The 17,276-nt window shown below is 32.0% G+C and overlaps 1 protein-coding gene across 3 annotated transcripts in view; it reads right to left on the bottom strand.

Moving 5' to 3' along the window:
- Positions 1-17,276, bottom strand: part of LOC143076153 (DNA replication ATP-dependent helicase/nuclease DNA2-like) — a 197,584-nt gene that overhangs the window by 82,181 nt on the left and 98,127 nt on the right. For all 3 annotated transcript variants that reach the window (XM_076251829.1, XM_076251830.1, XM_076251831.1), the window contains 5 exons: positions 15,867-16,049; positions 11,099-11,200; positions 9,069-9,212; positions 6,441-6,566; positions 4,472-4,551 (listed from right to left, as the gene is read on the bottom strand). In XM_076251829.1, coding sequence (XP_076107944.1) covers positions 4,472-4,551; positions 6,441-6,566; positions 9,069-9,212; positions 11,099-11,200; positions 15,867-16,049 — 635 coding nt within the window. The remainder of the gene's footprint in view (positions 1-4,471; positions 4,552-6,440; positions 6,567-9,068; positions 9,213-11,098; positions 11,201-15,866; positions 16,050-17,276) is intronic.

Here is a 17,276-nt window from a genome sequence, read left to right as displayed (position 1 = left end):
TAATGCTCACCTGTCTACCACAGGTTTGAATGTTTTTTACCTGTCTATATAAAAAGAAGATGTGGTATGATTGCCAATGAGACAACTCTCCACAAGAGACCAAATGACACAGAAATTAATAATTATAGGTCCCCGTATGGTTCCAACAATGAGCAAAGCCCATACCGCATAGTCAGCTATAAAAGGCCCCGAAATGACAAATGTAAAACAATTCAAACAAGAAAACTAACAGCCTAATTTATGTACAAAAAATGAACGAAAAACATATATGTAACACATCAACGACAACCACTGAATCACAGGCTCTTGACTTGGGACAGGCACTCATATACAGATTGTGGCGGGTTAAACATGTTAGCGGGACCCCAACCCTCTCCTAACCTGGGACAGTGGTGTAACAGTATAACATAAGTTCTACCACAAGTTTTTTTTGCATTTTTCACCTGTCTGGGTTCTACCACAGGTTTCAAGAATTTTTACCTGTGAGGTTCTACCACAGGTTTTAATAAATTTCACCTGTCCAAGCTCTACCACAGGTGCATAAGTAAGGCAATTAATGAGTACCCGGTAGGTAGTGTATTTGAGTTATGTTATCTTAATTATTTTCATTGTAAGTTGTAACGAGTTATTATAAGCCCTCTAGAAAGCCAAATGATACAATTATTCTTATTTCATGTATTTTAGAATTGTTTGTAAATATGATATTTGTATAGTGTTTATACAATTATGTCTTAGTAATAGTATGTTAATACAAGAGGCTGTCACAACGACAGCAAACCGGATTTATTAACATTTATTTGTGTCCTGGCAATATCACAAGAACCATTACTGATGAATGGTGAAAGTGAAAATCGTCAATATCAAATTTGACCTCCATTTTGTCATCAGTATCAACATATTAACATTTGAAAAGCTTAGATTGAATGGTTCATGAATAAATGCAATAAAGTGAATGGAAACACCATTTTACGATCTTTCAAGAACCATAACTCCTGAACGGTAAAAGTCAAAATCGTCATTATTGAACTTGACCTCTATTTTGTCATCAGTAACAACATATAAAAATTTCAAAAGCTTTGGTTGAATGGTTCATGAGAAAATGCACGGACACGACTGGAAACACCATTTTTCAATCTTTCAAGAACCATAACTCCTGAACGGTAAAAGTCAAAATCGTCATTATTGAACTTGACCTCCATTTTGTCATCAGTAACAACATATTAAAATTTGGGAAGCTTTGGTAGAACAGTTTATGCGTAAATGCACGGACACAACTGGAAAAACCATTTTTCAATCTTTCAAGAACCATAACTCCTGAACGGTAAAAGTCAAAATCGTCATTATTGAACTTGACCTCCATTTTGTCATCAGTAACAACATATTAAAATTTGGGAAGCTTTGGTAGAACAGTTCATGTGTAAATACACGGACACGACTGGAAACTCCATTTTTCAATCTTTCAAGAACCATAACTCCTGAACGGTAAAAGTCAAAATCGTCATTATTAAACTTGGCCTTCATTTTGTCATCAGTAACAACATATTAAAATTTGGGAAGCTTTGGTAGAACAGTTCATGCGTAAATGCACGGACACGACTGGAAAAACCATTTTTCAATCTTTCATGAACCATAACTCCTGAACGGTAAAAGTCAAAATCGCCATTATTGAACTTGACCTTCATTTAGTTGTCAGTAACAACATATTAAAATTTTAAAAGCTTTGGTTGAACGGTTCATGAGTTAATGCACGGACAACATTTGATTGCCGCCCGCCCAGCCGCCCGCCGTACATCCCCAAATCAATAACCGACATTTTTGTCACAAAAATCCAGTTAAAAATTAGAAATAGTTATGAAAAGTTTTGTACATGATATTTTACTATTGATAATGGCTAGCATATGGTTTCTCCAAAATGAAACACCTCCATTTTTATTCATAGAATCAATAATATGAGGCAGGCATTACCTGTAAATGGGGACGAAGTCTGTATTCAGTTTTTTTAAATTCAAACATGTTGATAATAGAAACGGAAATACCGTAACGTTTCCGATATTGGTTCTGTTGTTAGGGATTTAGTTGTGACGTTATTTAAGTTTTTTTTATTGATTTTCTACTGTAATTGGGGACTTTGTCCCCATATTAGTCATAGATAAATGTTGTATAGTACATGAGGCCCAAGACCACAATTAATGACCCTGCTTTTCGTTGTCCACAAATATAGTTCCTTTTAATTAGAGTGTATTTTTCCTTCTTCACTCATTTCTTAGATTTTTTGGAGTGGAAATGAAAGAAGAGAGGTGACATAAATTTTTGAATGATGTATTTAAGCTGATTTTGATATGGAATGAGTGATTAGGCCAAGTGCAAAAAGGTAATATTTACAGTTTTAACATCTCTTGACTTGTCAATAGGGGTATGGATGTGTATTGGCTAAATTTGTAAAAGTGATTGCTTCAATCTTTCTGAATTTTGGATATATATTTGGACTAGTACTATACATTACACACACAAAAAAATTGACAAAAGTGCATGGTGCAATTTTTTTAATGATACAAAGTGTTATAAAGAACTGATAGAGGAATTGATTGTGGTCTGTGGCCATGAGACTAATTGTTGTTTTAGGTAAACAACAACTAACAGAGTGAAAAAGAACAAGCTAAGTGCATATTCAACTCATTCATTAGTACTTGTAATTTAGCGTATATGCGCCACAGATGCTCCTGCTTGTAAATATGCATGAGTGAATTTGCACATACAGATGCAGGATTCATGTATTAAGACCATTTTATGATTTCAAGCATTTTATAGAAGTTTCATATCATTTGGTTGAAGCAATCATTAGTTAGAAAACAGAAATGACAGATTTAGCAATTTTTCCATTTTCAAAAGGGGATTAACTCCTGAACAGTAAAAGTTAGGCCCCCCCCCCAATTTCAAACTTGATCTGTGTTTTATGGTAATAAGCCTTGTGCATAAGTTTCATGTTAAGACAGATACAGTAAGAGAACAGGTTAGGGGAGGGTTGGGATCCAGCTAACATGTTTAACCCCTCCACATTATTTATGTATGTGTCTGTCCCAAGTCAGGAGCCTGTAATTCAGTGGTTGTCGTTTGTTTATGTATTTGTTTTTTTTTTTATATAAATAAGGCTGCTAGTTTTCTCGTTTGAATTGTTTTACATTGTCTTATCGGGGCCTTTTATAGCTGACTATGCGGTATGGGCTATGCTCATTGTTGAAGGCAGTACAGTGACCTATAGTTGTTAATGTCTGTGTCATTTTGGTCTCTTGTGGACAGTTTTCTCATTGGCAATCATACCACATCTTCTTTTTTATAGAAACAAAAAAATTGAGCAATTTCTATGTTTACAAAGGGGTATAACTCATGGCTAGTAGAAGTCATTCCCCCCAATTTCAAACTTGATCTGTGTTTTGTCACACAGATCAAGTTTGAAATTGGGTAGCATGACTTCTAAAACTTTAACCACAGAGTGAATGTAATGTTTCCTGGCAGAAAAAAAGTCCATTTATATATAGAATACGGAAAAAATGGTATTTTATGTTTAAAAAATTTACTTCTGGATACTATCTTCTGATCATAAACAAGCTTCTGTCCAAATATGGTAGAATTCCAGGATAGTTTTAGAAAGTTATTTTAAAAATTTTAAAAACTTTAACCACAGAGTGAATATTTGTGGACGCCACCGCTGCCGCTGCTGACAGAATGTAGGATCGCTTATTCGACTAAAGTTGAAGGCTCAACAAAAATGACCAAAACTCAAAAACTTAACTTAGACAACTGAACCATGAAAATGAGGTCAAGGTCAGATGACACCAGCAGTTGGACAAGTATACCTGACAATCATTCTATACACCAAATATAGTAGACCTATTGCATACAGTATAAGAAAAACAGACCAAAACATGAAAATGAATCAAGGTCAGAGGACATTTTTCACTTGGACATGTTCACCTAACCATCCTTCCATACACCAAATATATACTAGACCCATGGCTTATAGTAACTGAGCTATGGACTTGACCACCAAAACTCAACCTTGTTCACTGATCCATGAAATGAGGTCGAGGTCAAGTGAAAAGTGTGTGACGGGCATGAGGACCTTGCAAGGTATGCACATACCAAATATATCTTAACTTTTTTTTCAAGTAGTCACATAACCATGAAAATGAGGTCAAGGACAATGAACATGTGACAGACGGAAACCTCATAACATAAGGCATCTATATACAAAGTATGAAGCATCCAGGTCTCCCACCTTGTAACTTATAAAGCTTTTAAGAAGTTAGTTAATGCCGCTGCCGCCACCGGCTCACTATCCCTAAGTTGAGCTTTCTGTGACAAAAGTCGCAGGCTCGACAAAAATGGAAACCTATTTAGAAGCTGTTTGGGACAGACAGTTTTTTTAAGCTAGAAATAAATTTTAAATAAAAAAAACCTGAACTGTTCTCACCTTTTTCTATTTCTATTTTTGATAGTTTAGCTGCAAATTCTGGAGACTTTCTGTCTATAATTAGTTTTCTAAGATTATCACTGGAAAACAACATGATTCTTATTATTTTCATAATTTAAATTTATTGTTACATACTAATTATAATACATATCAACAACTGAACAAAAATGTCTCAAATTGCTTCTAGAACTGCATTCAACGTCAGCAATGAATGTAAAAGACTAGGTAGACATGTTTTAACTGGAACAAAACTATAGCTAATCTAGTTGTTATTCCAATAAGGAAAAGGCTGAACAAATATTCTTTTTCTGAAAAGAAATTGTTATGGTAAAACTAAAAGACTATAATATAGTAAATGGGTTGAAATTTTAATGGTTTTCAATATACATTGTAATAAACAATTTATGATTTATTCCACCATGGTAGGAGATAAAATGTAGTCAATTATTCATTTTTTTGTATTATATATCAAACCCCTTAACACCATAGTCAGGTAGTGATGTATAGGATTTGTAAAAGCCTAACTACTGTACAATAAATTGCTTCACTGAGGGCAGCTGGATACGACCGCAGATGTCCAACTCTGAAAAGTTGGGCCAAAATGGACACAATATTCACCCTTGATACAGGTCTGCATTTGGACTGTAACTAAATTTTTGACACATAATAGGTTTCTTAACTGTAGTCAAGAACTTCAAATTGGTTATATGATTTGAATTTATAATCAGATTTTTGCCTTTATCCCGGTTTTTTGCTTTTGTGCAATCAATTTTTTTCACCTTCCACTTTCCCTTATTCACATAAAAAATTCTTTCCCTCAAGATATGTCAGGATCTCAATTCAAATTTCTAATGGAGTTTGCAACCATAATTACCAATTTAAATACATCATAAAAGTTTTAAAATATAAAATGACATACAGAGTCATGGTTAAAATTAATATAAATTAATAGTAACTGCTAAAAATAAATTGACACCTCAAGACAATCATAATTTCTTAATATATAATTTACAAGCAGTGTAAGAGAGGTAATCAAACAGTGTTCTTTAAATTGTCTTAATTGTCCTTTACCCAGAAAAACCTTTGTTTTCCCCCTTTTTTACCCTTTAATTCCTATATGGTTTGAGCCATAACCCCCTAAAGTCAATCATAACTATCCTTTTGTAGTATGGAAACTTGTGGTATAATTTAAGAGGGATTCATACACTTTAACACAAGTTATTGTCTAGAAACTATAAAAATGTTAATTTGGGCCCCTAATTCCTAATCAGAAGGGACCATAACCCTCAAAATTTATCCAAACCTTCCAATAGTGCTTATAAACCATGTGTTAAAATTTTATTGATTTCTATTTACTTTTACTAAAGGTATTATCTGTAAACCATCTGTCTTCGGATGACGCTGATGACTTCTAAGACAACGTGATAGCAATATACGACCAAAAATATTTTAATTATTGCAGTCGTATAAAAACAAATAAAAAAAATAAGCCCAATATCTGAAGGCTTTATAAAAAAAGAGTCTGTATAACTGTGATTTTCAACAATTTATCAAAGTCCAAAGCCTGTAATTTCAGCAAAAATAAGCAGAGTGGAATGAACCTTACACTTGATCTGTTACTCAACATGGTTAAAAAAAATACCAAAAATCTGTTAAATATCTGAAGGCATATAGATAAAAAGTCTGTATAACTGTGATTTTTTACAATTTACCTAAGTCCAAAGCAAAAATTAGCAGAATGTTAAAAACTATTTTTTTCAGAAAACAATGGGCCTCAGTTATTTATATGGTGATGCTAATAAACTTTGTAATTATACAACTAGAAAAAGTTTACTTTTGCTACAAAATTTCACTATAGTCTTAGAAAATTAAAATCTTAATTTATCCATGTCCATCTTACATAGTAGGCTAACAAGTATATGCTCTTGAATGATTATGTTAATGAATGTTCTTACAAAGACTATCTTACCTTCGAGGTTCATCCATCATTAGTTTGGATAAGTTTGAATACAAAATACTGGCTGTACTAAAGCTACTGTATCTATCTAGTCTGAATATCTCCTCTTTTAATGTTATAATTCTCTGTAAACTTTCACTACAAATTGATTTAAAAAGGCACAGGTATATATATATTATATCATAATGGGTATACTATTAGATACAAAAATCAAACTGCACATGACAAAAACTTCAAAGTATAGTGTGTTAGTAGATATAAGAAGATGTGATATGAGTGCCAATGAGACAACTCTCCATCCAAGTCTTTTCATTCGACTTTTAGGCATCTGTTGATCATGTCCAAACAAGAGGTATACAATTCATAAAGAATAAAAGTTAGAAATAAGAGCTAGACCTGGCTTCAGTATTTACAGTTCTCCAAATTAAGCTAAATTACAACTATTGAAGTGACAAAGGTTTAAGGAGGCTGGAGGGTACATAAAATTCAGCAAAAATTGAAACATTTTTTTTCATTACAAATTTCATTTATTACACTATTAGTTGTTACTTTATGATATGGTACAAAAATTAATTCCTTTCGGCCCCAGATGACTTTTAAAATGTTTATATCATTGAAAAATCTCCAAATTATCTGCCTTTGGTGAAAAAAATGCCAATTTTTTTGCTTAAAAATTGAAATAACTTTTATAACTCATCGGTGACCTATATTTTTTATTATTTTTTTCACATGAACTGTACTTGCTCTAAACTATTGTAAAAATTTAAGTGATTTCTGTAATTTAGTTCTTTTTGTATTTCGATTTTACTTTTTTTTCTCCTATTAGTTTAACAGAAAAAAAAGTACTTTAACAGAAATGCTTCTTTCAAAGGCAGATTGTGAGTTTAAAGAACAGTGACCCCATATTTTTATTTAAATTTTCTTTTAATTAAGTATAGGATAAATTTTTTTTATAGAAAAAAATAGCGAAATCCTATGTTTAAAAAAAAATTGATTTAGACCCGCAAGCCCCCTTAAGTGTTATTTCATGGACAATGAAACATCTTGTTTGTCTGTTTTCTTCCGAATACTGCTCATTTACAAGCCCTCAAAGGGAAATTTTTGAAGGCCTTTTGCAATTACTTAAGATCTTTGGATATTCGTTTCTCTGTTAAATTTATGAGATGAAACATTGAAATCGAATAAAAAATTATGAGCTAACCTGAGAAAAAATCTTTAAAGGCAAGTTTTTACATCTCAAAACTTGTGAATTTTAGCATTTTTAGGGGAATGAAAAAAATTTACTTTAACTGTTGATTGATTATTATTTGTGGGATATCAATTTAGTGGATATCTTGGGTAAAGGTAAACCACAATTTCAAATGTTCAACAAAATACAATGTTTTATAGGCTTGTATGCAGACTTTGGCAAAACCATGAAATTAAATATCCACAAAAATGCAATGTTAACTGAATCCACGAAAATTGATACCCACAAAAATAAATGAATCCACAGTATACAAGTAAATTTTTAGGAAAATTAAGGGAAGATAATTCAAACATTATAAACAAAACAAAATTAACCTTATATATGTATACACAAATGTATAAATATCAACTTTTTTCTGTTTTGAATAGTTTGTTCTTGGGTTGTTACACCACTGTCCCAGGTTAGGGGAGGTTTGCATGGCACTTTCAAACATGTTTTACATTTCTCACTCGGTACCCTTGAAAGCTTACTATACAGAATGGGTTGCAGGCTGTACAGTGACCTAAAGTTGCGAACTTCTTTATCATTTGGTCTCTGGTGGAGAGTTGTCTCATTGGCAAAAAATGTAAATGAAATGGATGCAAGCAGTGTATTTATCTATTCCTCATCCTTAACAACAACAAAAACACTACATACAGATCAGAAAGTACTCAGTTACTGACAGCAATTTCAGCTATTAAAAAAATCATGTATCTAAGACTGAAGTATCAATCAATAGATATAAACAATTCACCAAAGTTTCATGGACATTGGTGAAAGCCTTTTCGAGTTATTGTCCGAAGTATTGAAAATCCCCCTTTTTTTATGAATAAAGCCCCATAAATCCAAAACTTAAAATCTGAAATTTATAAAAATTGAAAGGGAGCTTACATCAATAGATATAAACAATTCACCAAAGTTTCATGGACATTGGTGAAAGCCTTTTTGAGTTATTGTCCGAAGTGTTGAAAATCCCCCCTTTTTTATGAATAAAGCCCCATAAATCCAAAACTTAAAATCTGAAATTAAAAAAAAAACGAAAGGGAGCTTACGTCAATAGATATAAACAATTCACTTAAGTTTCATGGAAATTGGTGAAAGTGTTTTTGAGTTATTGTCCGAAGTGTGGACGACGGACGGACGGACAACGGTATACCATAATACGCCCCGTCTAAAAGACTACGGGCGTATAAAAACTGGATATTCTACATTGTTATGTCCCCTTAACAAGCAATTGATTGAAATAAATTGAAGTTTTTTTTTCCAAACAGAATATTGAAAAATGCATTGAGTCATAAATACAATTTTCCAAAATGGATTTTACTGCCCTTTAAAGCCAGTGTATGACAAACCTTATGAATGACGAAAGACTGTCAATTTGAAGTTCATAGATAAGGAAGAGACAGAATTACCTTTCAATAGCAATGTCAATACTTTCCTCTGTAATACCAACAACAGTACCATTGCATAGAGCTAAATGATTGGTCTTTTCTGTTGATATAATCATGTAATCCTGTACAGCTATACCTATCATGTTAATACTAGTGGAATATAACCTAATAAAATATAGATAATTACTGGTTCATTTAAATATACAATTAGTTCTCTTTATCCTGAATTCTTGGTAACTAACAATCCCCCAACATACACATATCTATGACCGCATAACCAAATAAAAATTAAAGGATCTAGAGTATACATCAATGATACAGTAAGTCAGTGACTTAGGAATAACTAGAGGCTCTTCCTGTGTTGCGCACCGTGGTCCATGAGCATATTAAACAAAGGACACTCTAGATCTTTAACATTGTAGATAAGAATAGGATTCATGACAAATATCTCTAGCTTTGTTGATCTTGTATTGCTGATCATTTAGTCTGTTTAATTTCTCTCTATATTCTTTAGTTTTTGCTCTTTTGTTAGTCTTGCTAATCATTATCAATTTAAAGTGTCAATTAATCTAGTAAACATTCAAGAAAAAACGCTAAAAAAAACATGGTAAAAATCCTCATTAAAGGGCAATAACTATAATAAAGAGTCGTTGGCCATTTCCTCCATGTTGTCTTTATGGTAGATCTTGTCTTGGTGATAATTTTTAATTATTTATGTTTCTATTCATCCATAAAAATTTTTAAGATATAACACAAAAATGCAAACAATTGATGAAAATCATCATTAAAGATCAATAACTCTAAATTCTTAAGGTTTTGAAGAAACTTAAACCAATACAATCATAGTGAAAGTGAATATATAGGAAAAGATTATCATTAATCAACAATGGCAATATATATATGTAGACAGGTATAAAAAGTTATTTTTTTACAAGATTCGTAGAGGTACCCTGTAATACATTTCAGTTGCTGCTTTGAAATTCAGCATTGAGGCAATGACATTTTGAGATTTTTGGTTTTCAGCCATTTCTTTTATGTAATAATTGTCTCATAATATATATTTCTTTACAAGTGAAACTGGTAATTGATTGCGACTGATTTTCTAAATTGTTTAATGCATATTATGCTGATACAATTGCTAATTTAAGGTTGTACCTAACACTACAGGGAGATAACTTTGTAAAATCAGCTAAATGTTTTCATTACTTTGTATAGTTAAGGAAATATTAAGCTTCTCGATGATCAAAATAAGTGTTTTTTTCAAAACTGCTTTACATGTATATGCAACCAAATTTTTCTGAGAAAGTGAATGGTACAAGTTTATTGAAATTTTTGTCAAAGGGTTGAAGAAAATATTTTGTCAAAATTTTATGAAAATTAAACAAGCCAAATCAATTTAAGTCAAGGTGTTAGGTACCACCTTATTTGGATAATAATTAAACAAGTGAGAGTGTTTACAAGATCAGACAGGCGCACAGTAGGATTGCCACCTAGACATACCTGCCAACATCCCATTTTGAGCGGGAGACTCTTTATATTTAATGTGAATTGATAATTTATATTTAATATAAATTAAATATAAATTGAACAAATAATCATAAAAGGATAATGTCTAAGGACAAAAAAATTATTTATATATTTTGAAAATCATTTAAGAGATCTATACTTCTATACAATGTTTGAATTGAAATTTATAAAAGATGTATTGAACATATAATTTTAGGATATGAGAATGTACATACAAAAAGTGCACCGTCAGTGACATTGTCATTATACAGAGTAACTTGAAAAGCTGTCCTAATGGGATGCAAATGTTTTCTATAGAAATAAAGTATATCTAGTAACTCTTACATGTGTTTTGTAGATGGATAAATAAACAGGTCATATATTTCAAATGAAAATGTCGTTCGTGCAAAATCTCCCCCTCAGCTGTCATAGCTGAGGGGGAGATCTTCCTCTTTGAAGGTCTCAGAGGTTGGCAGATATGCTTAGAATTTCTATGACAAATATAATTACCGGTATATATATAAAAAGAGTAAAGTGATACCTACTTTTGCTTATCTTGGTGTCTGGAAAATGTCAGCAAACAATATCCATTATTAACTTGATGATCTGATAATCTCAATCCATCTATACAGCTACCTTCTTGTTCTCTAAATACAATTCAAATGACAGGATTATATACAGCTACCTTCTTGTTCTCTAAATACAATTTAAATCACAGGATTTTTCAACATTTTTTTTCCAATACAATTTCCAAATGGAGTCATGCGAATCATCTGTATATATTTAACATTTTATATTATTCAATGAAAGGAAATAATTAAAAACAATAAATTATCTTATAGTAAATTGATCAGTCTTGCATTCTTGGTTTTCTTTCAAGCTACTTTTTTAAAGAATCAATTTGTAAATATCATAAGTTATCTGGAAACATGAATACTGGTAATTAAATAATAATTCATAGGGGCTTGAATTTATTCTGATTTTATCACGAGCTACAGCAAGAATAAAATATGGTTAAGGGCCAACCCGTGGTAAAATCAGTATAAATTCAAGACCCCATGGATTATTTCAATTCTAATACGACAAATACAGCAATTCTTTTGGATCGAAGTGCTCTAGGTGAAGGCAAATATTTGCCATTCCCATAAATAAACGCACTATTAAATTGATGTAAAAGAGCAGAGGAAACTGTATTAGTGACATGATTAAACTATTTACAATAACAGTAAAAATATAAGTGAACCAACACCTTGTGTGGTGATTGTGCAGTAGGGTAAAAACGAGTGGATACGGCTAGGTATTCACAGTCATCTTGAAAAAAATTAATATGTCGACAATAAAGACCTAGCGGTATCCACTCGTTTTTACCCTACCGCACAATCACCATTTCAGGTGTTGGTTCACTTATATTTTTACTGTTTACTTTCTGTGAACCCCTGCATCCGCAAGGATCCACCTTCGCCACACTAGCGTTGTACTTTACGACCAACAGCATGGATGATACTACCGACCAATACCAAGATTCCCGATCTTTTCCTGAAAATGATCAAGATTCGGCACTGTCCAAAAAGAGAAGAAGAAACCGCTACAACCGATGATAACACTAATAAGAAATCAAGACCACCTAGCTGAATTTATGACACTACGCAAAATTAACATAAAGATTTAACAGAGTCTCAACCATTACAATACTTTACCACAGGTTTAGAAAGAAGAAACCTGCTGGAAGCTCTTACAGATTCAACATCAAACCACAGCAAAAGCTTTACTCATTAACACAACTCATAATTAAATATTTACGGGTCTACCACTATTTTAATTTCCAAAATGTGTGACGATCATACACTTCACACCATTACCGACGCAATTGGAAGCAGTAACTCGAGGGTCCCAGAGCGAAGCCAGTTGACTGTACAGAATGAACAGCGAGGTGTTGTCCAATTTGGAATTCACTGACATGATTATTAGATAACTACAACGTACAATACCACCAAAGACCTCCCATGAGATTAACTACACAGAACGGGATAGATGTCAACCACACGAGATGCTTGTTACCATTCAAGAAAACACTAACATTTCTATTTATATATTTTCTATTTCAATTTACTTTCACTTTCACTTTCTATTTATAATTTATATAACGTCACCATAACTACTATTATGTAACTTACACTTCCGGTTAAACCGCTAAACCGCAAGATTCATACTTCACTGTCATATTTCTTTGTATAATTGTCCTGATGATGCCTATCTACTAGGCGAAACTTCTAGACCCAATAAACAGATACTATGCGGTAAAAACTTGAGTGTTGTTGTCTTTATTGCCGACATATTTACAATAACGTATATCAATAGGTTTAGATGAATATAAAGATAAGTTTACTTATATGTCTTATATGTATTAAAAAATGGCTTATAACGCATTTAAGCATCGTTTGTTTACGTTTCCTTGTGTGATGATTTTTGGTTTCACAAGCGTGTGTTTTTCTGTAAAATGACTTATTTTAATGTCATTGTTCTATGACTTTTGGTAGCTAATTCACAAAAAAAAGATATGACCTGGGAGTAAGATCGGAACAACCCAAAACAATGTATTCATATTTTACCATGGGTGTGTACTCAAAGCTTTTGAAGGATGTCATGTTAGAATAATCCATTATCAAGTTTAACATCTATACCCAAAATTTAGTTGACAAATGTTTTGTAATAATCAAACAGTTATCCAAGTGAATTTGATTGAAATAAGAAAAGGTACAAAATTAGGTCACTTAAAACTAGTATTTATACAAGATACTCACGATTGTAAATTCTGAAATTTCTTTACTTCATGACAGTAATATGAAATAACTTTCTTTAAATTTGAGAGTTATCGAAATTATTAAACCAATGCTATATACTAAACCAAGTCCTGCATGCACATATTTTATGTTCAGTGGACCTTGTAATTGGAGTCAAAACTCTACTTTAGCATTAAATTAGAGAGATCATATCATAGGGAACATATGTACTAAGTTTCAAGTTGATTTGACTTTTAACTTCATAAAAAACTACCTTGACCTGAAGCAGGAAAGACAAACAAACAGACAAACTGAAAAACATAATGCCCCTCGTCAGGGCATAAAAAAGTCAATCAGCCACCATTATAGAACTTGAAAGTCTGGTCTAACTACTGGTATCTCAAAATATTTCTTTGGTCTGGCTGACTTTGAGATAACAAGTCAACAGTAGTACTTCTATTGTTTCTTCTTCTTCTAGATTCTATTGTCATATAAACTTGTCTGAGCCAACAGTCTATCAATTTGACATTGACTTATGACATGTCACTTCAAATTTATTATCTTAAAATATCATATCAGTCTTATATTATCATGACCTTTCATCTCAAGGTCCAAATAATTGATATTTTGTTTTTGACCTTTGACTTTCAAGGTAAATAATTGAGTTTTATAAGTCCATATTTATTTTTACAGGCTACATTTTCATTGCACTGAAGGATTCATTCCTCAAGGTTATACTCTCCTTATACAATGTATAATGAATTGTTAATTATCTCCAGAATAATTTATATACCAACGGGGGACCCATTGCCTTGACAAGCCATTTCAAGTATACCAAAGTTTTGTACCCAGGCAACACTAAGTACGGAACCATGCAACAACTATAAGATTAATGTACTTACATAAAAATACTCCCATTAAACAAACCTTAACACAAACTAATACATGTAAACTAAGCAAAATGTCAAAGTCAATAAACCATAACTGAGGGGCAGGGGTCAAATAATCTCTTAGTAATTACATGTGTCAATGCTAATACAACTGAATACCAAATAGCATTAACCTACCACAAGTGGTTCCTCATAAACCGACCTAATCACAAACTAATACATGAAAACTAAGCAAACGCATGAAACAGCATACCTATATCTCGCTTATTGACTCTGTCAAGCAAGACAAAAAAGGCTCAAATTATCATTGATACCTTAACTAACGTTTGTTTTGAGGATTTTCTAAGAAATATTGTGGAAAGATCTACTTAATCTCAACATCAGGTATTAGGAAAATGTGCTTTTAAAAATGAAAGTGAAGTTGTTTACAACATCATTTTGCACAAATAAAGAATTTAAGGCAGATATGAGTATGCTAATGTTGCACACTGTCTTATTTTACAGTTTACGTCCGAACATTGAATTTATATCAAAGTAAAGTTTAATATTGTTTTTTAAATGTCATTGTCAATCAATGGTTATATATGATGGTCAACTGATTACCATAATTGCCCTTTGTTACTAAGTCTTACAGGATAACAAGAATGTGTTCATAGTACACGGATATGGATAACCCTTGTGTTAATGTTTTTTTTCCGGTCCAGTCACTTGTTACACATTCACAATGCAGCATGTATATTCATTAAACATGATACATGTACATGTTTATTGTTTCTTTAAAATGTTTCGAGTAATCCATTTAAATGCACCTTTTTTAAACGTTTACAATTAAGTTTTAAGATTTCATGTTTTGTGTTTGTTTGTGTGTGTAGCTTTAATTTTTTTTAAACACATATCTTGAAAAGTTCTGCATACTTGAGGATTTGGTAATTTGCTGTTAAAATCCTTTTTTCATGTATGTAATAATAATATTTTACTATGACACGTTTCTTTCCCTTTGTAAACAACACCGTGATAAAATTCTTGATATATCTGTATTTAGCGCAGACTCCATGATGTACGTAATAATGGCTGTTTAAATATACCTATTGTAATCTATGCACAAACGCTATGTCAATTTCACTGTATAGCAAAAATCCAATTGAAAAACCCTATAGAACCTTTATTCTTATTCTGAGGCATAACAAATAGAATTAAGGTATCAGAGATCAAATGTACAAAATCAAAATAAGTACAAATTCTGTGAATTCCATTATGTTTTTGGCACATTAAAGATTTCAAAACATTATGTCATAAAAATGAAAATACCAAATCTGAAGATTTTTCATTGCGTTTACCTTCTAAACTGGATTTTATATTGCATGAAAACAAAAAATTTTAGGTAAGTGTTGCTTTTTTTTTCTATTGCATTATTCGCACATTTACTGATTTCAGCAAGTCAAAATGGTGGCTCCTTGGTTACTAGATGTCAACAGTGAATCAATTCTTAAACAACATTTTAAAACATTAAATTTAAGTATCTGGAGTGTAAATTGTGTATTTTTGTATCAAAAATGTATTATTGACAGATGCAAGTTATTGAACTATCGACATACATAATGACAAATAACATACATATCAAGAAAAGTATTTATATATTTTACCTTTGGTGGCCTGTTTTACACCACAGATCACTGACTCCTCCCTTATCTGTGCTGGCTTTACTCTCTAGGTCCAACAAAAGGCACCAGTGAACATAGAAGTCTAAATGTTCCTGTAGAAGGTGACACAAGGTGTTTGGAACCAGACTTGCCATAGATGAGTTCAAAGTCTTTTGCTCTATAGACCTAAAGTTTAAAGAATACTTTATCTAATTTCATAGAATGCAAATAAAGTATACGGTGCAATTATGACTGACTTCTTTTGGAACCTTTATCTAAACCCAAACAATGAGAAACCTATGGAGGGATAATATTTCATCACATTTATTAACAACAGTGCACATGCCGAAATGTCTTGCCTTCTTTACTAACCATTAATTTTATGTTCATAGTTCTAAATATAAATGTCACTACAAGTATCACATGAACTTATCATGATCCAAGAAAATGAGGTCAAAGTCAGATAAACCAAACTAGAAATACATGTAAACCATACAATCATTTAATACACCAAATATAGTTGACCTATTGCTTAGTTTCTCAGAAACAGACTTAAACTAAACAAGAGTGCACACGCTGAAATGTCTCACTTCTTTACTATTTATATTATGTTGATAGTCCTAAATATAAAGCTTTATTACAACTGTCACACAAACTTAACATTAACCAAGAAAACTAAACATTTACCGATGAACCATGAAAATGAGGTCAAGGTCAGATGAACCATACCAGGCAGGCATATACAGCTAACAATTCTTCCATACAACAAATATAGTTGATCTATTGCTTATAATTTAAGAAAAACAGACCAAAACACAAAAACCTAACACTGAAACCGTGAAAATAAGGTCAATGTCAAATAAAAGCTGCGTGACTGACATATTGATCATAAAATATTTATATACACCAACTATAGTTGACCTATTGCATATAGTATTAGAAAAAAAAGACCAAAACTCAAAAACTTAACTTTGACCACTGAACCATGAAAATGAGGTCAAGGTCAGATGACACATGCCAGTTAGACATCTACACCTTAGTCCTGTCATACACTGAATATAGTAGACCTATCGCATAAAGTTTAAGAAAAACAGACCAAAACACAAAAACTTAACTATTACCACTGAACCATGAAAATGAGGTCAAGTCAGATGACACTTGCCAGTTGGACATGTACACCTTACAGTCCTTCCATACACCGAATATACTAGACCTATTGCTTATAGTATCTAAGCTATGGAATTGACCACCAAAACTTAACCTTCATTGATCCATGAAAAGAGGTCGAGGTCAAGTCAAAACTGTTTGACAGGCATGAGGACCTTGCAAGGTACTCACATACCAAATATAGTTATCCTATTACTTATAATAAGAGAGAATTTAACATAACTTTTTTTTCCAAGTAGTCACTGA

The sequence above is a fragment of the Mytilus galloprovincialis genome, chromosome 5, assembly GCF_965363235.1.
Source record: "Mytilus galloprovincialis chromosome 5, xbMytGall1.hap1.1, whole genome shotgun sequence".
In the NCBI taxonomy this organism is placed as follows: Eukaryota; Metazoa; Mollusca; class Bivalvia; order Mytilida; family Mytilidae; genus Mytilus; species Mytilus galloprovincialis.
Note: the sequence above shows the minus strand (reverse complement) of the source record. Positions and strands in the feature narration are given on the sequence as shown.